Below are 27,244 nucleotides of genomic sequence, written 5' to 3'. Positions count from 1 at the left end.
CTTGGATTATATCCTGTTTCTAAAAGACAAAGCGGTCTAGGATCTCAGATACCTCAATCATTCTTAACATACTCCTGAAGTGCATGTCTGTGTGCAGACAGAGAGAGAGAGAGCGAGAGAGAGAGAGATGGAAGAGAGAGAGATGGAAGAGAAAGAGAGAGGGAGGAGAGAGAGAGAGAGAGAGGGGGGGGGGAGAGAGAGACAGAGAGAGAGGGGAGAGAGTGAGAAGGGATAGAAAGAGACAGAGAGACAGAGACTGGGAGACAGAGATTGGGTTCTCTCAAGACTGTAGAGAAGGGGCAAGAAGGGTTCATGTAGAGTTGGTTCACTAATATACTGTAATGTACTGTATATAACTTCTTCTTCCATGATGCTCTCAGTCTCCAAATGTTTGTGCTTTGCCGACAGGCTGATGTACGGTTAAAGTAGCTTTGTAGAGAAACAGGCCTTCCACATGGTGATTCCTCTTCTACTCAAGCAGAGGTCTCTGTGGAAAGAGACCAAAAAGGTGTGCCATTGGAATTCATAAATAAAAAAGTGAGGGAAGCATTTGCCCAGTAAATAAATAACATCCGTCTTCATATTGTAGGGTACATCTCAAGATGACCTAAATATATCCAGTCTCACCTTGTTGTTTTGCTAACCTTTAGCCGGGGTATAAGTTGATCTTCTCTGGCGTTTGAGCCAGAAACTGAAGGCTTGGCAGACTCTAAACCTCCATGAGAAAATATATATATATTTTTTTTTAACCCCCCCCATTGATTTCTAGTGCAGTTCCAACTCAGAATCCTGATATAGTGTAGATGGTTTACTGGTATCTGGTTATCTGTCCTCTGGAGAAAAAAATCTGTTCTGATAAACCCCTTTGAGGGAAGATAGTAAATGGGTAAAAACTGATCCAAAAGGCCATTCCAAAATCCAAAGTGTTCCCTAAGTTAAAGGAACCAGAGTTTCCAGCGACCATGCTTTTTGGACTCTGTCTTGGACTTGCGTTTGGGGGTTGAGGTGAACACCTCGTGGGGGTAAGGCAGAGCAGGGTATTGAGGGTCGTCCAAGGGGCACAGTCTCTTAATCAGGGGCTGTAATTTGTCCTCCTGCTGCTTGAAGTCCAGCTCCACACTGCAACACACACACAAAAAAACTATCGCATTGGGTTACAGTAACACATACAAACATACAATAAAACACAATATTCATTTATTCTTGTGGGGGATAAACCAGATGTAAATGTCTGAATTCTACTGGTAATTCTACTAAATACTTAGAGAAGGAAAATACTACAATTTGAAACTGTGGAAGGGCGGTTCAATCCTATTTTAGTTTTAATTTTTAGACTACCAGGATTTAAGAGATTAAATTACATTCAAACCAATCTTAATTGTGGGTATCACAAATTTAACATGAATGACGCAGCTCAAGTATGAACCATGACTCTGCACAATCTAGTACATTGTGCCCTCTGTGACAACAATTTTGGACCCCCTTGTGGCCCCCCTAAATGTGGAGTATGATTTTTGCTATCCTTCTTTTTTTACATCCGTTATTAGACAGTGGCAACGCGGAACACTAATTTAACCCACACATTTTCTAGAGGGACAGCTTTAGGCGGAAAACAACAGTATCGTACCACATGCAACTGCAAGTTTGCCTGCAACGCAGTGAAGAAAACGATATGACAACAATAACGTATAATGTAACTGGCCCCTCTAACAGTACAACTGGCCCCAGCTTGGCCCCCCCAGTTGAAATGGTCTAGAACCGCCACTGATAGGATGCAAGAGTACTGCCAAAACGCCGGCATTCAATTTGTCTGTTGATAATCCAGGGCACTTCCTAGCCATAGGCTCCAGATGGATTGTCGTGGGAGGGCTCAGTACAGTCTGATAATTCTCATAGCAACACAAATAAATTCCTTTGATGCTGAAATGTACTGAGTGTGAAATGAGACAAATGTAAACAGTTTGCACATCTGTATGTTTTAGTGCATAGTCATGATACAATATATCCGTTGGGATATGGGTCATTTCTGGAGTCTGATTTCCTCATCCGTTCCTGTAATCCTTGGCTGGCCATCATCTGATTCCATTCGGGCACCGAGGTTGAACTCACAGATTAAATCTCTGACTGTTGGGAGAAGCAGCTTAATCGCAACCAAATGAAATCATTCAGAACCCAAGTAGACCTGGACCTACTACAGCATAAGCGAAGGACATATTATGCATTAGTATACATTGTGTATTCCCCATCTATACAGCTATTGATTAAGTTCATCTACATGTATGTACAGCATTTATGCATCATCTTTGGCAGAATACTAGCTTGGAATGAGGCAAGTATGAATCATACTGTCATACTTGCCCGCCTATTTAATACACGTTGACAAAAAAGATTGCCCCAAAGTCATTATATTTTCCAATCCTCTGCCAACTTGATAAAAAACATCCTTTCTCTGAAGATTACAATGTATGGTTGTACAGCAGTAGAAGTAACAATAGCAATAGTAGCAGTAGCAGAAGGTTTAATTTTAATAGCATGAACATTATCACACAATGTTGTTTATCATTGATACATTGTTTTATTGAAAGCATAGAATGATTTGAAGTGGCATATTTCTGCCAGTCAAACACATGGAAGGATAGAGGAAGAGCCAAACTTGCTTAAAGGACATTAAACCCTCCAAGGTCAAACATAAGTCTAGACAGCTTAGGCAGCCAGATGAATGTACAAAGCCCTGTTCAGCTCTGTTCAGATTCACCGGCCTGACAGGCAGTCCAATTCGTTTTCTGAAGGCGATGCTCTGCTTAAAGTGACAGAATGAATCTTAGTAACTATCCTTACCCTTACGATAAGTGTCAGTTATTCAACTCTATTACAACCTTCAGAGAAAACGGTACAGGGTGCCAGAGAGGAATTTGGCAGTGCAGAAGATTGAATCAATCAATAAAGGTCTGATTATATGAATATAAACTTGACTATGAATACAATCTTGAATGTATACAGTTAATTAACCCCTGAGAGTCGATTGACGCACCAGTGCGTCAGTTTAAATTACATAACAAAAAAATCCCCATCAAAATCTGTCAATTTAAGCTAGAGATATCTGCTTTTTTGCATTGGATGTGTCTCAATCCACCACACTACCGCACCTGCGGTGAAAGGTGGCAGAGCCAGAGTGGTGTTTGTCAGACCATGAGATATCCCGAAAATTGGTCTTCTCGTGAAAACATCTGTAGCGTGTGTCCAAACGGTTCGACCTACAAACTATGGAAAGGGGAGACTCTCACGAACACTATGGTATTCTCCGCTTTGCTCTACAACCCCCACATGTGTCACACGACTTGCCTGAAGGAACCGGCACCGGTTTTAAAAAACAAATGGAAGTATGAAGGTAGCTTTGTGCCTACCCCCTTTATTTATTTGTGTGTAAAAAAATATACATTGTATATATGTATTTCCAGATTTAAAAAAAAATATCTCCTAGATTTATGACAGACACTTCAAAAGCTTGTTTCTTATGATTGATTTTTGGACTGTCTTTTATGAATGTGTTATTCAATGCGTTTCTATGGGTTTTAGTAGTAAAAGCCAAAAGCAATATTTTATCAAATACTTGTTTAATATTTTTGTTGGGACACCTACATTTCCAATCAAATATCAAAATAATCCATAGTATGACCATCTTAAAACAATACCATATAACCCCCCCTCCCACGTCTTAGACTATAAGGAATTAATAGCTGACCTTTAACCCCAAAACATAATTGTGACATGATGAGACCACTTCAACAACCCTCTGTTAAGGGTTGTCGAGATTTGGAATGGGCCTTTATATCCTCAAAAGGTTCTACAGCTGGACCAATAAGAGCATCTTGACTGGCTGCATTACTGCTTGGTATGGCAAATGCACTGCGCTCGACCGCAAAGCGCTACAGAGGGTGGTGCGGACAGCCCAGTACATCACTGGGGCTGAGCTCCATGCCATCCAGGACCTCAATCATTGCCAAAGACTCCAGCCACCAAACCCCATAGACTGTTCACTCTGCTATTGTCTGGCAAACGGTACCGGAGCGTCGGCTCTCTTACCAACAGGCTCACATACAGCTTCTACCCCCAAGCCATAAGACTACTATATAGCTAATAAAATGTTTACCCAGACTATCTGTACTGATCCTATCTTGTGCTGACTCTTTGCACACTCACAAGACTATATATACACACAACACTGACACTGACACTCTCACGCAATACCCACACACATAACATACACACGCATAACACAAACACACATACACACACTCATACACACACTCATACATACACATGCACTTTCACCCTCATAATTTGCTGCTGTTACTCTGTTCTTCATTTTACTCTTATTATTATCTATCCTGATGCCTAGTCACCTTACCCTTCATGTACATATCTACCTCAAATACCTTATATCTCTGCACATTGATCTGGTACTGGTACTCCCTGTATATAGCTCCACATTGATCTGGTACTGGTACTCCCTGTATATAGCTCCACATTGATCTGGTACTGGTACTCCCTGTATATAGCTCCACATTGATCTGGTACTGGTACTCCCTGTATATAGCTCCACATTGATCTGGTACTGGTACTCCCTGTATATAACTCCACATTGATCTGGTACTGGTACTCCCTGTATATAACTCCACATTGATCTGGTACTGGTACTCCCTGTATATAACTCCACATTGATCTGGTACTGGTACTTCCTGTATATAGCTCCACATTGATCTGGTACTGGTACTCCCTGTATATAGCTCCACATTGATCTGGTACTGGTACTCCCTGTATATAGCTCCACATTGATCTGGTACTGGTACTCCCTGTATATAACTCCACATTGATCTGGTACTGGTACTCCATGTATATAACTCCACATTGATCTGGTACTGGTACTCCCTGTATATAGCTCCATTTTTGTGCATTTTATTCCTCTTGTGTTGCTATTCATGTAATTTTTTAACTGCATCGTTGGGAAGGGCTCGTAAGCAAGCATTTCACTGTAAAGTCTACACCCGTCGACCTTGGCGCATGTGACAATTTTATTTTATTTCACATTGCTCAATAGCAACACACAAAGACCAAAGACCAGCTTCTTACTTCCATCAAGACTGAATTGCCACAACATTTGAAACGAGTTGCACGCTTTGTATATTTACAGAAGACGTGCCCTTATTTCCCAGTATTTTTAGAGCCATTTTAAAGTTCACCATCTCTGGGCTCTTGTTGATGCCAAGCTTTCGCTAGAGAACAGCAGAAAAGACAACAGCGCAGCACACTATGGAATAGTCTTGGCACTTATTAAGCAATTAATCACTTGGCAGAGAGCTGCAATTACTGTATGCTGTGGACAATTGGCTCTGCAGGGAGCCTGAGGGACGCTGTACTGTGCGGGTGGTCATGGAGAGCAGGTGACTGAGTAAACAAAGACCACAGACCTCAAATCATCTCATCGGCCAAAAGATCGGGACGGCTAAAGACAGGGTGTATCATTCTCAACCATTCACAAGCAGATGAATCATCTGTTTAGCTACGGTCTGGGAATAGCTGTGTCTGTGATCACTGGTGCCTGATTGTTTAGCTGGAGTGAACCCGGTTTAATGATTGTTCTTTATGGGAGGGAGGTGTTGTCTTCTATATCCTCTCACTGTCTCCCTTCACTGGTTGGTTTCTACTTGAAACCACATTACTTTACCATTACTGTACGTTTGATTTTTATTCATGAAGATGCAAATGCTTTTGATATTTTCTCCCCTTCCAATAGCACTTCCAGGATATTATAGTACAATGCTCCCTATTTGTCTCTCCTTCTGGGCTACCTACATGTATTGTATAGGCCTAATGTTTCCCCCAAACAAATCCAACAAATTGTACTTCAATTGGTTTATTGATTTAATTCACCAGAGTACAAATTACTTGAAACCACTGAGCATATTTCTCTTTGACTGACGAGGGGCCATTTTGATAGAGTGCCTTTATTGTTAAAAATCCAACTAAGGTCCAGCTCTATTTAATGGTTGACTGCCTTACAATAGCACAGTCATGTCCACACACAGACTGACAGACATGTACTTTAATGAACACATCGATACTCCAAGTTCTCTCAACACAAATGAAACAACTGCATCTTCCTTAACAGCATGGGGCATAAGAGCTAACCTAATTAGCTACTTGCTCTTATGAGTAATTGAATGACATCTTCATTAAACCCAACTAACACAACCAGGAACTGTATTAGTACTGATTTATTAAGCCATTATTAGCCTCAAATGTAAAAAAAACATCTGTGAAAACAAGATTAAACCCTCCCCTTTTTGTATTCGTATTGTTGTACCTATTAGGCATTATGAACACTGAATGATCACCCATTCAGTGTGGGGTGTGCATTAGAAAGCAGGCGGCCCCTTTGTGTTCCCTTGGTATGGGATATGGGCAAAGACCCCACATTGTTTACTGTTGATGTTACTGCAGAGCCAGACTAAGTGGTCTAAGCTCCAGAAGGACATTAGCATGGGAACTGTAAGGAGCAGAGGCTAGAAACACTGAGCCATAATCTATCTCTTCGTCCACTGTTTTCTCAGGGGCCCGCTTAGACTGCTTTTCTGCGGTCAAATGCATTTTTTTGCATTTGTTTCCCCAGCCTGCTTTTCAATGGGATGTGATGTGACTACAGTAGTGGGGCATTTATGCCCTCTCTCTCATCTCCATCCCTCCTCCTTCTCTCTCTCCCATCTCCCTCTCTTTCTTTCTCAGCTCCTCCTCTCTCGCTCTATGCTTTGTTTGTGTCCTATTTGTATCAGTAGCAGTGATGCATGGGATGCTGCAGTATACAAGGGGGAGGGGGCTGGGAGTGTCGGTCGGGTGTTGAATTCTGGGTAAGGCTTGTAGATTGACTATCTCAGCTCAACTGAGCACCAGCAGGAACCCAAGCCCTGGATTTATTAGCCATATTGGTACTGACTTGCTGTTCGGAATTAGAGGCCACATCGCCGCGGCTGCTAATCTTGGCAATGAGCAGTTACTGTCCAAGTCTGAGGAATAATTGGCCTTTTGGTTCAGATTTTGTTTTTTCTTGGCTCTTTTTAATTCTGCTCACTGTAGCCAGGCCAGCTCATTATGTGGAAGGGCTGAGTGGCGTGCCCAGCAAGGGGATTATTGGTGCCCTATGAGCACTTTGAGACACCAGCACAGGCCCTGGCAGAAATAACAAACCTGTAAATATACTTTACCGTATGTTGAAGTCCAAGTTTATGTCAGATATCTAATTTTATCCACATAGCTAGCACTGAAAGCCACGCTCATAACTTAACAGTTCAAGATATCAACAAAAATCTCTTAAAAGAAAGAATTGCAAAAAGGGAATGGTTAAACATATACACTGTAAAATGTGATATACTGTAAACAGAGTGCATGATATAAGAAAAAGGGTAAACACCCAAATCATCGTTCAACCGGCTGACTTTGATAAATACCTTCGGTGTGACACATCACTCAATCCAGTCTGTAAATAAGCAAGATCGAGGAAGGAGATATGGTAGAGAAAAAAAACGAACTATATCTATTTGCAAAGTTTTGGGATATATTTACTGCCATTTGCTTTGGCAGAGACAGATAGCGCTTGATAGAAAGTCGTCTTGCTGGCCAATTGCTGTTAAGTCCTATTCAAGGAAAGTAAAAAAATAAATGTGGAGATGCACAATTTAGGAACGATGAGCTGAAAAATCTGTTGACCACAGATGGAATTATAGTAATTTCCTTTGTACACGTTCCACAAGCCTTCCTCTAATAACAAAATGGATAATTTGTATTGACTTGTCATAGAACGGCTTTGTTTAGAAATGTTACATTCCGGCACTTTCAGTGAAAAACATATTTCCCTTGTTAGGGATTGTTGAGAACCTTATATTGATTATCTCAAGTTTTGAACAGAATTATCATGCATTCTTGACCTGGGTCTTTGTGAAGCTGTTGTCTCTCTGTGATCAGTGCATTGATAAAGAGCTTTATAATTGTCCCTCATGATGAAATTGGGTAGTGGACTGTGGATCTATCTCCGTCCGTATGACCGTTTGTCCGTTTGTCCGTTCGTCCGTTCGTCCGTACGTTTGTCCGTACGTTTGTACGATAGTCACATGTTATATCGCACAATTTTGACGAAACTTGGTGAATGATGCGTCTTGCCATAGAGAACTGGCATATACAAACTATCTCAATTGGCTCAATCATTTGTGGGAGACAACATGTTTACTATTTACTCTTTCCGTCTCTATCAGAACAGTTTTCATTCTGTGCCTATTATGCTTCCTGGCTGTATACTTTGTAGTTTAGTGTTTGTTTGCCTCTGTACAGGATGCTGTATGAATCTCTGACCCTATAGTGTTTATGATGTAATGTACTGTAATGCATCTGCAGTTAGTAAACAGTACATTACCTGCTTTCTCCATGTGACCCTGTGACTTAAATAGGTATCATGCACCACTTCAGGATCTCGATTACAATCAACCTCTACTGAAACAAAGCCATTCATAATTCATGTAACATCTTTACATTTCGCCAACCAAGGTTCATGAATAAAGCAGCAAATGTGTACATATTTAGGCCCTCTTGGATGATGATGAGAATGGACATAAAAAAGGAACATGTGGCAGCTTATTCAGTAGTAATCCGGGAATTACACGTGTTTCAAGACATCTTTTTTTAGTACATACACTCCACATACCCAAAGGACATTAGGCTACCCACACACGTTTTACCCACGTAAATACTTATATTTTAGTCTGGTTCTCAGATCTATGCTTTATTATTTATCTGTTTAGTTGTTGCATGTTATGACATGCATTCCCATGTTAGTATGGGAACTGTGTTTATTTAATGTTATCCTATAGTCATATCACACCTAATGCATATAGCATCACAAACAAGAACGAGCATTCTAGTTAAATCATTCCAACACATCAACTACTGTAATCACTTTGTTAGCACACAACAGCTCATACATACACTAATTACATTACATGGGTTGTAAATCCGGAAGACAACAATACTAAGCAATGGGTATGAATTGAATCATTTGAAATCCTCTTTCATGCCATACTGGTCTTCAATTAGATACTGTACTAGCAAGTGTGCATTGTCACATGAGTTATCTCAGATCATAGATCATCGCTTGAGGAAATGTAACATATTTCTCATGAGACTATGTTGCAGGAAATTACACATAATTACATTAATGATTCTTGCATGTCAGTTTCTTCAATCTGACACCATGGCTGTTAAATTATGCATTCTTTATTCTTTATTAAATAAAGGTGAAATAAAAACAGGGGTGCATTTATTACTACTGTTGCAAAACATTTCTTAAACTGTAGCAAATGGAACGAAACAGGGAGTGACCTTACTGAATTTGCCCAATAAAAACTCCTGTATTCGTTGCAAAACACATCTGGTTGGAACTGTTTGGACTGATGATTAATACCCCAGGGACGAACAAAAAAGTATGCTTTGATTGGATGAGAACATTGATTGACAAGGAATTGATTAGGTTAAGATGGAGATGAACATCTATTAATTGGAGACAAAAGTGAGGTTGTTCGTCAAAGTTAGATGTCCCCTCAGCCAAAGTAAACAAACGTACGCTGTTTTGTCATTGAGTAAAGCGGATGTACTTATGCATGAGTTGTTTACTAAGACGACGATAATGAGCGCAAAAAATGAACATGAAAAGACTTGTATTTTTAGACATTGGTTCACTTTTTACATTTAGAACTCTGCTGCAGCAGTGCTTGTTGTGGTGTTTATTTGCAACTCCACGACCTCACAAACCCTGCTATCTGATGTTTTCCCCTGTGAGTCTTTCTCTGGCTGCAAGGCTAGAACAGGTCGTACAGCTGAAGAAGCAGAACACAATAGAAGGTGTTTGCTGGCACACTAGGGTACAACAACGACTAAAATCTTGATCGTGCCAGACTTTGGAGGCTCAGTACTCATGTTTTTTTACCAATTATTCAGATGGTATGCAGTAGTATGTTCTGCAATACTGTATATTGTTTAAATTGGCGTTGATCTCTAAGATGGATGTTTTTATTCTTGTCTCTGAACGGAGTCACAGCGTGACTGGATTTTGCAACCTGCCTGAGGGTCTCTCAGACGAGTGGAAAAGTCGGAACATCTGCGAGTGTTTACCCAAGTGAGGCGGTTGGGTGGTGGAATCATTCATCAACTACTTCTGGACCAGTTGAAGTGAAGTGGACACAGAAGTTGAGTCAAGTTTCCATGGCTTTTAGCGTCCATCACTGCAGCCGTTATTCATAAGGCACTTTGAAAGGGGACTCTGTCAGGATATCATGTCCAGTTCCCAGCTGCTCTCATTCTGTACGAGCCCCAATTGCATTTCCTCTCTGGGCTAATTCATTTCCCCCTGTTGTGTATGATTACTTATTCCCTCAGGTGTGCTTCACCCACAGTGCTTTGCAATTGTGCTGGAGAGATTTGTCTTTATTTATTTTATTACCTTCTACAATAACAATGTTATAGTTGCACCACCTGTGTCTAGAAATTCAACTCAATTTGCTGCTTCCAATTCGGCTGATGTGTTAATTCCTTTCTACAGTGAATATATTCTGTATTTATTACCAGAGTCTGAAATCAGAGTTGAGGACATCTATGCATCATTGTAATAGGATATCAAACGTTTATTTTCATCATTGATCTGACCCATATAGGAGTGTTCTATTCTCCTTCAGTGAACTTGTCATTGATCTCAGTCACACCATTTCCTAGTATCTAATGGTGCTCAATTCATTTCTCTCACTCTGACAGAAGTATTTTATCAATTGTCATTATTGTATCACAACCGAGCTATGCCCTTAATACTTCATTAAAATCTTGCAGTGAGACAAATAATATCCTCTGAGTTCAGTAAAGTATTCCATTCTACTCATTACCGGGAAAGGCATTTATTGCTATATGGAGAACCATTTCAAGGCCTACAGTAAAATGCATTATATTCAATTGACTCTTAGCACTTGGTTTGTCGCATTACAGTAGATCACCTCACACATAAAGCACCCTTTACAGAAAGAATGTGTGAATTCACATGTGAAAAATCACAAGCTCACATGAAATTTCACGTGATCATGTTTTCACATGTGTAGTTTATTGTTATCACATGTTGCTTTACATGTTGTCACATTAACTTCACATAAGAGCATGTGATCACACAAAACTTATTTTTGGAACACTTCACGTGTACACATATACAATTTATGTTGTTTTCCCGTAAGGTATCTCTTGCCTCACGTCATCAATGTGTTGTGCCATAGCAGGCGGAAGTGACCTTTCAAGCTGCTAACAAGAGAGTAGTTGTTAAGGTACTCACCTATAAATGATGCAGGCACTGTTTCGACACGTGTCGCAGTTGGCTGTGTCCTGTCCTGTTCGGTAGGAAAGCCTGGGGAGTGGTGAGAGAATGGATGATTTTCATGGCTCGTTTGACTTGGATTATTTTAATTTACATGATCCATTTTTCAAACCAATATGGATTTGCGTTCTGAATGGTACAGTCTTCTGTGAGATTAGGTTGGTCAGGAAATAGACATGCTCACTTGATATAATATGCTGATCTCTTTCCTATTGACACGGTTATACACATGGTTTTCGTCATCTTTCTGACAAAACAAAATGCATTATTATTCATGTTTATGAAAACTATAGAAAAGTCAATATACTCGATCTCCCTGTGCTCCATCCAACTCAACGTTCTCAGAAAATAATGAGACTTAGGAAGGCAAAAGACAATCAACATGACAAATGATGTCTGTGTTATATATGACAAATGATGTCTGTGTTATATATGGCATTTCAAAGAGCCCTAAAGCCCAGTGTCCTCCCTGTATTGTCCTGTCATTACTTCGATTGCAATGCCACCTCCATCTTCGGCACAACTCTATGTACATTCTGCTCCTGAGGCATCTCGGTGGCAAACTTGAGCAGACGTAAGTGTGCACTGAACATGCATGGAGATTTGATGGCATCTGTATCAATCTCTTCAGGTCTCTCCCAGAAGTAACAGTCACCATCCATCATCTCGCGTACGTCGGTGGCAGCGATGGGATATCTCATTCATTTTGATCAGAGGGTGTGTAGAGAGTGGTCAACTGGAAAGCGGAAGGGGCAAGCGGGTCCACTAGGACATGTAATTGCCTATTGTCACTGGGAGCTGATGAATGGTAACTAGAGAGGTTGAACCCTGCTGCTCACCATGTCATAAGGGTGACCTTATCTTCCTTGGATAGATCAAAAGTGCTGATGGGAATGGAAGGTCACCAAGTTCATCTGTCCATGTCACCTTAGAGGTGGTTGCTCTTGACAGTGGAGTTGAGGGACTGAATTCACAATAACTCCTTTGATATATCAAATCATTGGGAGAAAAAAAAGGTCAATTCGAGTCACCAAACAGAAGGGAGTTGTTTTGTTGAGATATTGAGTGGTACAGTCATAATCAAGGTCATCACATTTTTTTGCACAACCTCCATGTACTGTAATACACCATCTAAACGACAATTGTATTTACTGAACTGTATTTTCAGTTAATCTAGCAATGTACCAATGTTCTATTCTGCTAGGCCAGATTAATTTATGTACGGACGCTGTGTCAGAAAATCATTCTCTAAACTCTGACACTATAAGTCAACTTTAAGCTGTGCCACTGTTTGTTTGCACAGGCTCATTCCGGTGTTATTTGTTTGCACAGGCTCACTCCTGTGTTACCTGTTTGCACAGGCTCACTCCTGTGTTACTTGTTTGCACAGGCTCATTCCTGTGTTACTTGTTTGCACAGGCTCACTCCTGTGTTACTTGTTTGCACAGGCTCACTCCTGTGTTATTTGTTTGCACAGGCTCACTCCTGTGTTACCTGTTTGCACAGGCTCACTCCTGTGTTATTTGTTTGCACAGGCTCACTCCTGTGTTACCTGTTTGCACAGGCTCACTCCTGTGTAATTTGTTTGCACCGGCTCACTCTGGTGTTATTTGTTTGCACAGGCTCACTCCGGTGTTACTTGTTTGCACAGGCTCACTCCTGTGTTACTTGTTTGCACAGGTTCACTCCGGTGTAATTTGTTTGCACAGGCTCACTCCGGTGTTACTTGTTTGCACAGGCTCACTCCTGTGTTACTTGTTTGCACAGGCTCACTCCGGTGTTACTTGTTTGCACAGGCTCACTCCTGTGTTACTTGTTTGCACAGGCTCACTCCTGTTTTATTTGTTTGCACAGGCTCACTCCTGTGTTACCTGTTTGCACAGGCTCACTCCTGTGTTATTTGTTTGCACAGGCTCACTCCGGTGTTACCTGTCTGCACAGGCTCACTCCTGTGTAATTTGTTTGCACAGGCTCACTCCTGTGTTACCTGTTTGCACAGGCTCACTCCTGTGTAATTTGTTTGCACAGGCTCACTCCTGTGTTACCTGTTTGCACAGGCTCACTCCTGTGTAATTTGTTTGCACAGGCTCACTCTGGTGTTATTTGTTTGCACAGGTTCACTCCGGTGTAATTTGTTTGCACAGGCTCACTCCGGTGTTATTTGCACACGTCAGCTCTCCGAAGAGATGTCCTCACTGTCCCTATACCGCTGACTGCCTGTCTGAATGGATATCGCTCTCTGCTCTATTGATATCCTGTGAACAACAGATACAGTAGGGTCAGGTTGGATAATCCTGTATGTTAGCAGAATAGGATTCGGTCCCTAACCTGACTGGTAGGAACTGTAAGCAAATCATCGTGAGACCTTGAAACCAGCAGGAGTGTTGGACCAGTGATAACCCTCAGAATTTGATAGCAGTTTTGCACAGGGAGGAAAGAGAGGCTTGTGCAACACTAATCATTCACCTCACATTGATTTATTGTGTGAGCATAAACAAAGCCAATAGAAATAGGAATGAGCATCATTGATAAGGTCCTGCAAACATCTGCAAACCAAGTAACCACTGCTCAACACAGCATGTTATAAATGTACCTGTCTCAGTCTTTGGTCTGCTGGGAACAGCACTGAAACCTCTCATGGACACATCACCGTGTGCAGAGCTTTCTCCTGAAAATACCACCCACATGATGCCTTTATCCCAGCGAGAATAAGAGGGGCTTTCAGACACTATTCTGTTCCACCAGTAGTCTGGGACCATCACTTTGAAGACAGAAAGCTTTAGAGTGGCTTGGCAGGGAGAGAGCGAGAGAGAACGTGGTGAGGGAGTTAGAGTGCCTTGGCAGGGAGAGAGAGAGAAGGTGGGGAGGAGTTGAGATGCTGGGGCCTTATGGTGAGTAGCAGGCTCTAATAATAGTGATGAAACATATTGAAGGTGTCATATGAGCCACACACTTCAGAGGAGATGAAAGCCAGTGCTTTATGAGGCGATGCTAATTGGTCCTTTTAAACCAGGTTTCAGGGAGCAACATCAGGGGAGTCCGGTGGCTTTGGAGAAGGCTTAATACAATTAGCTTTGTGCTACTCCAGATTTTAGGAAGCAAAGCAGACAGCCTTGTACGTTCAGTCTATTGCTGTAGAGTTTTGGTGTATTGGACACGGCTCAGAAACATTATGCACTTGTTAGTGCCTCTGTACCCCTGAGCAAATACACAGAACGATACAGTATCTACAGAACAATCAGAGACCACTCACTTCCTTGCTATTGGAATTAAATGACACAGGTAGCCGTGATATTTGTATTCACATGCTAAATGTAGCTTACACATGCTGTAGATCACAGCAGTTTCAAGGGCTGTAGGACCAGCAGGAACATCAAACCTCAGTGAAGACTGAACCACACACAGAAAATGTCTGTTTTACTTGAATAGGTTAGTTATGTGGGGCGGCAGGTAGCCTAGCGGTTAAGAACGTTGGGCCAGCAACCGAAAGATCGCTGAAACGTCGCTGGTTTGAATATCTGAGGCAACTAGGTGAAAAATCTGTTGATGTCACCTTGAGCAAAGCAATTAACCCTGATTTCTCCTGTAAGTTTCTCTGGATAAGAGCATCTGCTAATGATGTAAATGTAATGCCAATTCTATACGATGCCTGGTGAACATAAATTATTTCCACTCACCCTTCTCTCTGAGCCTCGCCCTTCTCCAGCTCTTGGATGACCCCCAGTAAGACTTTGATGGTCTCCTGACTGGAGCTGATGAGGTTTTCCATGGCCTGGAGCTTTTCTTTAATATCCCCGTTCCCAGCTAAGGGCACAATCTCCTTGCAGGCACCCTGTCGTCCTGGGGGGCAAGCCTGGCCCTCCAGGCCCGGTTGGGGTTTCATTGGGGTTGGTAAAGTCCCTGATCGGCACTGATGTGCCTTTACCCTAGCTACAGAGCAGCCAGCACTGTGGGGGTGGGGCAGTGTCTGGGACTGTTGTCCATTGGGCTGTATGGCCTTTTTGCGTTTGCAGCGTACCGACGGACTCCCTAGGCCTAGACCTTCCACCTGCGTCAGGGAGTTCCAGGCAACTGGACTTGTAACCTTTGACCTTGTGTCCTGTAAGGGTTCCTCACAGTTGGCCAGCTGGCGCTTGGTAGAAGGGTTGGCACCCATTGTGTCCGCTTTGGATAATCCTTTGTGTTTGGTCCTCGCGCCACAGGCAGGGATCTCTGGCTCTCCCCTGGGAGTTGGGTCGTTTGCAAAGCATTCTGTGTCCTTTGTGATGCGAGAAGAGTCCGGGCACGCACGCCCATCTACACAGTTGGCAATGGATAACAGATCCTCTGTGCCACTGCTGTCGTCCGTGTGGTGGAGCAGTGCTTGCGTCTGCCGCACATGCTTCCCTGCACCCTGAGAAGACGAGCACTCCTCTAAACTCAGCGCCTCCTCCTGCCCTTTCAAATCACTCAAAAACCCGTTGTTTTGGCCCTTGTAGTCCTCCACCAAGGCTGTGTGTTTGATCGTGTGCCCTTTCTTTCGCTCGAAGGGGAATGTCTGGTAGTGTTTCGTAAGGTCCGGTGACGTCTGGACACCTGTGCTCTTAGTCACATTGGGGATGGAGCGCCGCGCAGGCATCGTCATGTACTTCCTGTAAGCCACTTTACAGGAAATGGACCTGGCTCCTCGCCCCCCTGCCCGCTGCTCCTTCTGGGCGTCACATATGTCCTTGAAGCGGACTTGTAAGGCTTTGTTCCTCTTCTTCACCTGCTGTTTGCCGTCAGGACCGTACTGCACCTCCAGGCTTTGTGACGGGCCTGCCTCTGAATCGGACTCTGAGTTGGATAGCACAACCTTGCTGTTTTCCTTGCTCACCATGGTTTCTGGGAGAAGGGAGAAAAATATACAGTGTATGTAATATTATTCTGGGGTGGAATCACAGTAGATATACTGTAGGAAGGTAGCAGATGACCTAGTTTTTCTTATTTTCTGTCACTGAGCAACTAACATCTAAACTGACAGAGCTTTATTTATACCAGATCATGATTGATATCATAGATGACACACGGACAGACACACCTTCTTTTTCATGTGCCCCGCCCAAAACATTCTGTAGGTATTCCACATGCAGAGCTGTCATATTAAGGGGCTGCATTGCATTGAATAATGTCTGACAAGATTAATAAGAGATTTGATTACCAATGGATAAACATGGAAAGCAGTGTAAGGGAATGAAATGGGGATAAAGGACACATCACTGCTGAGGTAGTTCATCATCTTTATATGACGAGACACCATGTGATGAATAAACCTAAATGGATTGTTTGTTATTACACAAAGGCAGGCCCTTTATGACGTAGTCGCTTCTCTGAGAGCAATCATGTTTAATCATTTTGAGACATAGTAATTCCATCAATATGCTTGTTGGGGTGATATATATTTTTTCATTGATAAAATTCTAATCAGTCACTTTCACGTCAAAGCCCAAAGCACTGACCCACACAATTTGCTTATAATGAAACAGATTGTAATGAGGTTATGAAGCTATCATAGGTAAGTCATTAATATTTCAGAGTCGTCCAAGAGCCTGTATTATCCTTAGTATTGCCCTCTGTCCATGTGGTTGATTTATCAGCACTGATTCTACCACAGTTTCCCACAATGTCACCTGAATGGAAGAAGGAAGAAAGAATGAAGCCCCATTACCTTTTAAAGAGAGTCTGTCAGTATTTTAGTCAGAGAGGTCCTCTCACTCACACAATACTCCGATAGCAGTGTACAAGGCCTGATGAAAGGGCCAGCTGAATGCACTGGGAATCCTGCCTGGTGGATCACCATGCGAGCAGGACATTATGACTTTTCTGTATCTCAGACTACCGGACGTTTTTTCAGACATACTTTTCTCTTCAGTTCATGTCTATATCGGAAGTAGAATCTTAACCCACTTCAGATACTTTAAACGAATAAATTATGCTCATGGATTATTGGTGCAATGCCAAACAATGCTGAAATGATAAATTATGAAAGGTTGACTGACAAAATAAGTATATTATTACATTTCCATTGCTTCAAGGCTGATTCACATGGGATCCTATTATTTCACACCAGGAAATAGCAATCTCACACACTGAAACCATATCTACGTTCATACAATGTCCACTTAAGTCCTCCTCGCTTTATATTCAGACACAAGCCAAAGCATGTAAATAAGCTAAATGGTAATTCAACCTTGGAGAATATAAAAGAAAAAATCCCTCATTCCCTTAAGGTTCTTGAGCCAACCTGGAGTGGCATATATTTAAAGACAACTAAGTCTGTCACCAACACAATCCCTCTGAATCCCCAGTTCCTTTTCTTTTTTCTTCCTCACTCCCCACTTCTCAGGGCTAGCTATCGCTGCTAATGACCAGAGGTCCTTCCCTGGTTTGGCCCCAGCCATCCAGGGGATTATAAATAATGCATTGACTCTAAAATTGCAAAAGTAATCCTCTTAAATCTACTTATGTACTCTGGCAGACCATGTTGTCTGTTCCAATTTCCCTTCAGTTCTTCATACACAAATGTTAGATATAAAACTCCACTTCAGATGCTATGATTGAGTGGTCATCTCCATAATTATCTTGAGTTTCCTGTCAGTTCTTTGGACATAGGGCTGAGCTGACTGGTTATAGATATGAATGTATCACTATCCCTGCTCGCAAGTCTATAACATTTCTGACTTACGATATTTAGCTCGGCCTTCAGCTCCAACACCAGCTTCTTAAAGGAGAGGGTCTCTTGAGGTGTTGTGTCACGGACCCACACATGACCTGATACATGATTGACATGCTCCCCTATGGCGTGTTTATAGGATGAAAATGCAGCCTATCCACTCTCATTAATTGTGTAGTAATGCTATTAGAGAGGCCCTTGACTTTGACTGTTCTAACACGGCAACCATTTAGAAAACAGCGCTATCAATGGCATTGACCTTGACACAGCACACGTGATACATATCATCAGTGTGTGGAAGGCCATATCTCACTTGCTGTTTGCTGTCTATCTGCTGCAAAGGCATGTTCTTTCAGTGCATCAAATCATAACAATTTGGAATATTTCTGTTATGACACCATATAGAGTTAGTGCTTCTGATAATCAACAGGCTACATTCAGTGTTGTTTATTATATGTACTGTACATTATCCATGTATGAATGCATTTCACTCTGTATCTGCACCGTATGCATAGTCAAAAATGAATATAAATTGGCTGCTGTACATACAGTGCCAAGTGAAAGTCTACACACCACTTGCACATTTTGCTGCCTTAAAATTAAATTAAAAAAATTGCTTTAATTAGATTTTCCCCCCACAGATCTGAACAACCTACTCCCCAATTTCAAAGTGAAAGTTTTTCAAATGTATATATATATAAAAAGAAGATGTCTTGATTGCATATGTCTTCACACCCCAGAGTTAATACTTTGTGGAAGCAAAAAATTTAATTGAATTCCTTTTTAGATTTAATTGAAGACAGAAAGGGGTGTGTCGACTTTCACTAGGCACTGTACATGAAGCAATAAGAAGGCACATACCAATTCCCCAACGCACCAATCCCCCCATGACATCAGCTTGGGAAAACCCATTAATACAGAAGATAGTAGGGTATATATGAGGACATGCCAGATGTTGCATAGCATACTGTCAGCATTTTTAAAGCCCATCTAGGATGCCCAAAGAGGAGGGGTCATAACTCTTGGTTGGGTACTTTGTGTCTACGGTTTGACCATGCAAGGTTTCTTACAGTGCCTTCAGAAAGTATTCACACCCCTGGATTTTTATCACATTTTGTTGTGTTACAGCCTGAGATTAAAAATGATTAAATTTAGGTTTTCTGTCACTGGCCTACACACAATACCCAATACTGTCAAAATGGAATTATGTTTTAAGAATGTTTTACAAATTTATAAGAAAGGAAAAGTTGAAATGTCTTCAGTCAATAAGTATTCAACCCCTTTGTCATGGCAAGCCTAAATTAAGTTCAGGAGTACAAATGTGTCACATAATAAGTTACATGGACTTTCTCTGTGTGCAATAATCGTTTTTAACATGATTTTTGAATAACTACCTCATCTCTGTACCCCACACATACAATTAATTATCTGTAAGTTTCCTCAGTCAAGCAGTGAATTTCAAACACAGATTCAAAATAAATTAAAATCAAATTGTATTTGTCACATGCGCCCGTGAAAGGCTTACTTACAAGCTCTTAACCAACAATGCAGTTTTAAGAAAATAAAGTTAAGAAAATATTTACTAAATAAACTAAGGTAAAAAAGTAACACAATAAAATAGCAATAATGAAGCTATATACAGGGGGGTACTGGTACCGAGTCAATGTGAGGGGGTACAGGTTAATCAAGGTAATTGAGGTAATATGTACATGCAGGCATGGGTTAAGTGACTATGCATAGATAATAAACAGTGAGTAGCAGCAGTGTAAAAACGGCTCGTCAGGAAGTCCAGGATCGAGTTGTAGGGGGAGGTGTTTAGTCCCAGGGTCCTTAGCTTAGTGATGAGCTTGGTGGGCACCATGGTGTTGAACGCTGAGCTGTAGTCAACGAACAGCATTCTCGCTTATGTATTCCTTTTGTCCAGGACGGGAAATGGCAGTGTGGAGTGCAATTGTTATTGCGTCATCTTTGGATCTGTTGGGGCAGTATGCAAATTGGAGTGGGTCTAGGGTTTTTCCGGATGATGGTGTTGACGTGAACCATGACAAGCCTTTCAAAGCACTTTATGGCTACTGATAGTCATTTAGTTGGTAGTCATTTAGTCAAGTTAATTTGGCATTCTTGGGCACAGGGACTATGGTGGTCTGGTTGAAACGTACAGGTATTACAGACTCGGTCAGGGAGAGGTTGAAAATGTCAGTGAAGACACTTGCCAGTTGGTCCGCGCATGCTCTGTATACATGGCCTGGTAATCCGTCTGGCCCCGCGGCCTTGTGAATGTTGACCTGTTTAAAGGTCTTGCTCACATCGGCTATGGAAACAGCATGATCACACAGTCGTCCCGAAAAGCTGGTGCTCTCCTGCATGCTTCAGTGTTACTTGCCTCGAAGCAAGTATTAAAGGCATTTAGCTCATCTGGTAGGCTCACAAAGCAGCTCGCGGCTGGGTTTCCTTTTGTAGTCTGTAATAGTTTGCAAGCCCTGCCACATCCAACGAGCATCAGAGCTGAGATGATAGTTCTAGGTCCCAAGAAACAAAGAGATCTGCTTTAGGATATGACAATTAATCTTGATGGCTGTACTGTCATCTCAAATGAAACTGTGAAGGACCTCGGCGTTACTCTGGACCCTGATCTCTCTTTTTCACGAACATATCAATAATATTTCAAGGACAGCTTTTTTTCCCATCTTCGTAACGTTGCAAAAATCTGAACCTTTTTGTCCAAAAAGTATCCAGAAATGTTAATCCATGCTTTTGTCACTTCTAGATTAGACTACTGCAACGCTCTTCTCTCCGACCTCCCGGATAAAGGACAAAATAAACTTCAGTTAGTGCTAAACACAGCTGCTAAAATCTTGACAAGAACCGAAAAATGTGATAATATTAATCCAGTGCTAGCCTCTCTACTCTGGTTTCCTGTTAAGGTCAGGGCTAATTTCAAGGTTTTACTGCTAACATAAAAATCATCACATGAGCTTGCTCATACCTACTGTATCTCTCCGATTTGGCCCTACCGTACATACAGTTGAAGTCGGAAGTTTACATACATTTAGGTTGGAGTCATTAAAACTCGTCTTTCAACCACTCCACAAATGTCTTGTTAACAAACTATACATTTGGCAAGTTGGTTAGGACATCTACTTTGTGCATGACACAAGCAATTTTTCCAAAAATTGTTTACAGACAGATTATTTCACTTATAATTCACTGCATCACAATTCCAGTGGGTCAGAGGTTAACATACACTAAGTTGACTGTGCCTTTAAACAGCTTGAGAAATTCCAGAAAATGAAGCTTTAGAAGCTTCTGTTGGAGGTGTACCTGTGGTTGCATTTCAAGGCCTACCTTCAAACCCAGTGCCTCTTTGCTTGACATCATGGGGAAATCAAAATAAATCAGCCAAGACCTCAGAAAAAAAATTGGAGACCTCACCAAGTCTGGTTCATCCTTGGGAGCAATTTCCAAATGCCATGTTCATCTGTACAAACAATAGTACGCAAGTATAAACACCATGGGACCACACAGCCGTCATACTGCTCTGGAGGAGACGCGTTCTGTCTCCTAGAGATGAACGTACTTTGGTGCAGAAAGTGCAAATCAATCCCAGAACAACAGCACAGGACCTTGTGAAGATGCTGGAGGAAACAGGTACAAAAGTATATACACCATGGGACCGCACAGCCGTCATACTGCTCTGGAGGAGACACATTCTGTCTCCTAGAGATGAATGTACTTTGGTGCAAAAAGTGCAAATCAATCCCAGAAAACAGCACAGGACCTTGTGAAGATGCTGGAGGAAACAGGTACAAAAGTATATATATCCACAGTAAAATGTGTCCTATATCGACATAACCTGAAAGGCTGCTCAGCAAGGAAGAAGCCACTGCTCCAAAATCGGCATAAAAAAGCCAGACTACGGTTTGTAACTGCACATGAGGTCAAAGACCATACCTTTTGGAGAAATGTCCTCTGGTCTGATGAAACAAAAATAGAACTGTTTGGCCATAATGACCATTGTTATGTTTGGAGGAAAAAGGGGGAGGCTTACAAGCCAAAGAACGCCATCCCAACCGTGAAGCACAGGGGTGGCAGCATCATGTTGTGGGGGTGCTTTGCCGCAGGAGGGACTGGTGCACTTCACAAAATAGATGGCATCATGAGGAAGGAAAATGGCTGAAGGACAACAAGGTCAAGCTATTGGAATTGCCATCACATAGCCCTGACCTCAATCCTATAGAAAATGTGTGGGCAGAACTGAAAAAGCATGTGCGAGCAATGAGGCCTACAAACCTGACTCAGTTACACCAGCTCTGTCAGGAGGAATGGTCCAAAATTCACCCAACTTATTGTGGAAAGCCTCTGGAAGGCTACCTGAAATGTTTGACCCAAGTTAAACAATTTCAAAGCAATGCTACCAAATACTAATTGAGTGTATGTAAACTTCTGACCCACTGGGAATGTGATGTAAGAAATAAAAGCTGAAATAAATAATTCTCTCTACTATTATTCTGACATTTCACGTTCTTAAAGTGGTGAGCCTAACTGACCTAACACAGGGAATTTTTACTTGGATTAAATGTCAATTGTGAAAAACTGAGTTTAAATGTATTTGGCTAAGGTGTATGTAAACTTCCGACTTCAACTCTACCTACACCTACGCTTCGGCCACAAGACACAGGCCTCCTTATTGTCCCTAGAATTTCTAAGCAAACAGCTGGAGGCAGGGCTTTCTCCTATAGAGCTCCAGCCAACTGACATTTTCTTATGAGGTACTGACCTGTTGCCCTCTCTGCAATCCTGCTGGTCATCCACGAACGTTTGAACCTCTTGAAGAACAATCTGACCTTAATGGCCATGTACTCTTATAATCTCCACCCAGCACAGCCACAAGAGGACTGGCCACCCCTCAGAGCCTGGTTCCTCTCTAGGTTTCTTCCTAGGTTTCTGCATTTCTAGGGAGTTTTTTCTAGCCACGCGCTTCTACATCTGCATTGGTTGCTGTTTGGCATTTTAGGTTGGGTTTCTGTATAGCACTTTGTGACATCTGCTGACATCTGCTGATGTAAAAAGGCTTTATAAATACATTTGATTGATTCAAACTTAGTCCTGTATTGACACATTGCCTGTTTGATGGTTTGTTTGAGGGCATAGCAGGATTTCTTATAAGTGTCTGGATTAGTGTCCTGCTCCTTGAAAGCGGCAGCTCTAGCCTTTAGCTAGGTGCAGATGTTGCCTGTAATCCATGGCTTCTGGTTGGGATATGTATGTAAGATCAAAGTGGGGACGACGTCCTCGATGCACTTATTGATGAAGCTGGTGACTGAGGTGATATACTCCTCAATGCCATTGGATGAATCCCGGAAATATTCCAGTCTGTACTAGCAAAACAGTCCTGTAGCTCAGCATCTGCGTCATCTGACCACTTCCGCTTTAGTTTTTTCTTGTTAGCACAAAGATCAGGGAGGTTTTCCAATGCATCACAAAGAAGGGCACCTATTTTAAGATGGGTAAAAAAAGCAGACATTGAATATCCCTTTGAGCATAGTGAAGTTATTAATTACAGACGTCCTTCATAATTCAGTTGCTGGAGAGGAAGGAAACCGCTCAAGGATTTCACCATAAGGTCAATGGTGACATTTAAACAGTTAAAGAGTTTAATGTGGGATAGGAGAAAACTGAAAATGTGGCAAAGAAATGAACATCATGTCCTAAATGCATAGCGTTATATTTGGGGCAAGTCCAACACAACACATCACTGAGTACTATTCTTCATATTTTCAAGCATGGTGGTGGCTGCATCATATTATGGGTATGGACTAGGGAGTTTTTGGGGATAAAAATAAACGGAATAGAGATAAGCACAGGCAAAATCCTATTGTAAATTCTGGTTCAGTCTGTTTTCCAACAGACACTGGGAGACACATTCACCTTTCAGCAGGACAATAACCTAAAACACAAGGCCAAATCTGCACTGGAGTCGCTTACCAAGACGACATGAAATGTTCCTGAGTGGCATAGTTACAGTTTTGACTTAAATCTGCTTGAAAATCTATGGCAAGACTTGAAAATGGCTGTCTAGCAATGATCAACAACCAACTTGACAGAGCTTGCAGAATTAAAAAAATAATAATGTGCAAATATTGTATAATCCAGGTTTGCAAAACTCTTAGAGACTTACCCAGAAAGACTCACAGCTGTAATCACTGCCAAAGGCGATTCTAATTCTTATGTCAATTAAATATTTGTGTTTTACATTTTCAATACATTTGTAAAAATGTCTAAAAATATGTTTTCACTTTGTCATTATGGGGTATTACGAGTATAATTTTTAATTGAGTCTGTAATACAACAAAATGTGGAATAAAGTCAAGGGGAATGAATACTTTCTGAAGGTACTGTAATGCTTTGAATCAGAAGCACTTCGCCATCCATTGCACAACATGTGATTTGAGAGTAATGTGAGTGATGTGAGGACAACTGCAAGTTGTTTTTGTTTTTGTTATTGTATTTCTAGTTGATTGTATCACATTGCCCTTCAGTAGACACTCACACCAAGTTATAGGATAGGTATCCCCCAGTTGCGTGTGAGTTCTTAGTACCTTGCTGGGCTGCAGGCTTCACCTGTGAAAGTGTGCTTTATGACATTGACTTAAAAGATTCATCACTGCACAGCACCTTCTGTTACAGAGGAGTAGGGGAGATTTTTAAAAAGCCTACATTTCCCCATCTGCTCACTGAAAGCTATAGAATATGAAATGGATCCTCCGAAAAGTAGGTTTAGCATTCTGCCATGACAGGCAGAAGTGCATTACACCTGACGCATTGACATTGTTAAAAGTGGGAAGGAAGAGAATACTGTGGGGAACTGAGGGCTGTTTCCCTGATGCAGGAGAGCATGAGAGGCAGATTGGTTTATGGTCCCTTGCCTTACAGTAATTGTTCCTTTCCCAATTGCGCCATAGTTCCTGTATCACAACTGACCGTGATGGGGAGTCCCATAGGGCGGTGCACAATTGGCCCAGTGTCGTCTGGGTTAGGGGAGGGTTTGGCTGGGGTCGGCCGTCATTGTAAAATAAGAATTTGTTCTTAACTGACTTGCCTATTTAAATAAAAAATAAGATATGTGGAGGGCCTAGGATAGAAGATGGCTAGGGCGGATACCATGAGCTGGTTTCTAAGACTGAGGTTTCTGTAGAGACAGAGATGAGTAGAAAGATATGATCATAAACAAAAACAAAATAATTAATAAAAAGGGCACATGAACACGAATGAGGCAGGGGGAGAACAAACCTTCTGAACTGGTTTTAGAAGCCTTGTTTACACCTTGCACTAACGTGTGTTTCGTGATCTGATCCACACATGGCATTAAAACATGTCCACTGTGTCTGCATTGCGACCAGATTTCTTGCTTCCTCCCTGTATTTAAATTATTTGACCGATATGAATAAAACAAATAGACAATTATTAATGTCGCAAGTCAGTGGTGCTACCTGACAATGATTTAGAGGCCTTTATAATGAGGATTTAAATGGTTTGACCCTCCAGATCTGTTTACACTTGATTGATATCCAGATGCAATGGGTCTCTGACTACATAAGGAGGTGGTCAGAGAGACAATGCGTCTTTTAATCGTCTACACTTGTCTAATGTTAGCACCAGGTTAGAACCATGTATAAACGGGGCTATAGAGAGAGAGGGTTGTAATGACTATGAAACAGTATCTAATAGAGAGAAAGAGAGAGAGAGAGAGAGAGAGAGAGCAAGCGAGCGAGAGAATCTGATCTGCCCTGAATGTGATGCAGTGCCCTGCCTGTGGCGTCAAGATCACACATGTCATTACTCATGATAAGTCTCCAGTCCCAGGCAAGATCCTCATCTCCTCGTCACATGAAGTCTTGAAGAACATGTCCATCGCCCATGGCACTCACTGTGCTTTCAGCAGCGCTACTGTTGTTATGGTTTTTAACACTGAACACTTATTACATCTCACTGTCATGAGCACTTGATCACTATCATTGATATCCCTAAAAATCAAGCCATGGTAAATTATGGTAAATTATACAATGTCAATGATTGCCTCATCTGTTTAAGTCATTCAAAAGAGCAATAATGGCTTAAGTTCAATTGATCAATGTTTAATCAACACATAAATTCTGACTGAATATTAATCTGAACATTTTCTTGTTCAGTAAACGGATCATTACACTTTCGAAACAGGGAATCAGATAGTATCAGCCAAAAGTGAAACAGCTAACATAAAGACAACACCATTGCTTTCTCCAGATAAATCGTGAGCTCTTTACTGCTTGGCTGGAATGCAGATATGCCCCCCCCCCCCCACCTCCTGAATCATATCAGCCTACAAAAAACTAACGCAGCTAAACATACAACTCTACAGTATATCACAGCGCATACAGTACAGACATTCAAACCACTCAGGCGCCTACTATATATTGACAAATCCTAGCTGATAAACTGACATTAAGTGCAGATTCTCCTGTTTGTACATTCACTTCCTATCAGTATTTCTTTACAGACTTAAAACACTTACCTTGAGAAACAAATCAGTGATTCAAAGGACAACAAAGCAGAGATCTCCCACTGAGCCGGTGCATATCCATTCATTGAGTAGCATAGAGAGCTCTGTCCAGTGAGAGGAGAGGGGACCGCTGCAGTGACAGCTGCAATAGTTGTGGCACATCAGCCAAGGTTCAGGATAGCAGTGAGAAAGAAAGAAAAAAGCCTCTAAACCCGTAAGATCCACAATGATATCCCCCCTTCTCTCCCTCTCTCTGCCTCTCTCTCTCTCTTTCCCCTCACTCAAGCACCACTGACACTCGTCCGCTGCCGTTCCTGCACTCACCGGCAATAGGCACTCACACACGCAGTGGAGATCTCCATCTCGCGCTGCTGCAATCCCTGTGCATTTGGGGGTGTGAGTGAGTGAGAGAAAGAGAGCGAGAGGGGAAGAGTGAAGGTGAGAGAGCGTGAGGTTGAGAGAGAGTGAGGGTGAGAGATAGGGAGGGTGAGAGAGGGGGATAGTGCAAGCTGTTGGGGAAAGTCCAGAGTCGCCACAGCTGGTGAGCTCATGCAGCAACAGTAAA

At 41.9% G+C, this 27,244-nt stretch overlaps 1 protein-coding gene across 2 annotated transcripts; it reads right to left on the bottom strand.

The window, feature by feature from the left end:
• Positions 1–194: 194 nt before the first annotated feature.
• Positions 195–27,244, bottom strand: insyn2a (inhibitory synaptic factor 2A). Of its 2 annotated transcripts, XR_001322055.2 has the most exons (5): positions 26,692–27,244; positions 15,127–16,312; positions 11,408–11,479; positions 628–1,119; positions 195–487 (listed from the first exon to the last, which is right to left on the bottom strand). XR_001322055.2 is itself a non-coding variant. In XM_014154695.2 (4 exons), the coding sequence occupies exons 2-4, from the start codon at positions 16,305–16,307 to the stop codon at positions 936–938; spliced, it is 1,437 nt and encodes a 478-aa protein (XP_014010170.1). In that variant the 5' UTR covers positions 16,308–16,312; positions 26,692–27,244; the 3' UTR covers positions 195–935. The 2 variants fall into 2 exon arrangements, 1 of the variants encoding a protein (XP_014010170.1); XM_014154695.2 differs by having other exon boundaries at positions 195–1,119.

Source organism: Salmo salar, chromosome ssa18 (assembly GCF_905237065.1).
Source record: "Salmo salar chromosome ssa18, Ssal_v3.1, whole genome shotgun sequence".
In the NCBI taxonomy this organism is placed as follows: domain Eukaryota; kingdom Metazoa; phylum Chordata; class Actinopteri; order Salmoniformes; family Salmonidae; genus Salmo; species Salmo salar.
Note: the sequence above shows the minus strand (reverse complement) of the source record. Positions and strands in the feature narration are given on the sequence as shown.

Coding starts and splice junctions, on each gene's coding strand:
- insyn2a (XM_014154695.2), bottom strand. CDS start 16,307: ATGGTGAGCAAGGAAAACAGCAAGGTTGTGCTATCCAACTCAGAGTCC. Junction 11,480..15,126: donor GGCGAGGCTCAGAGAGAAGG/GTGAGTGGAAAT, acceptor ACCACTCCCCAG/GCTTTCCTACCGAACAGGAC. Junction 1,120..11,407: donor AGTGCCTGCATCATTTATAG/GTGAGTACCTTA, acceptor TGTGTGTTGCAG/TGTGGAGCTGGACTTCAAGC.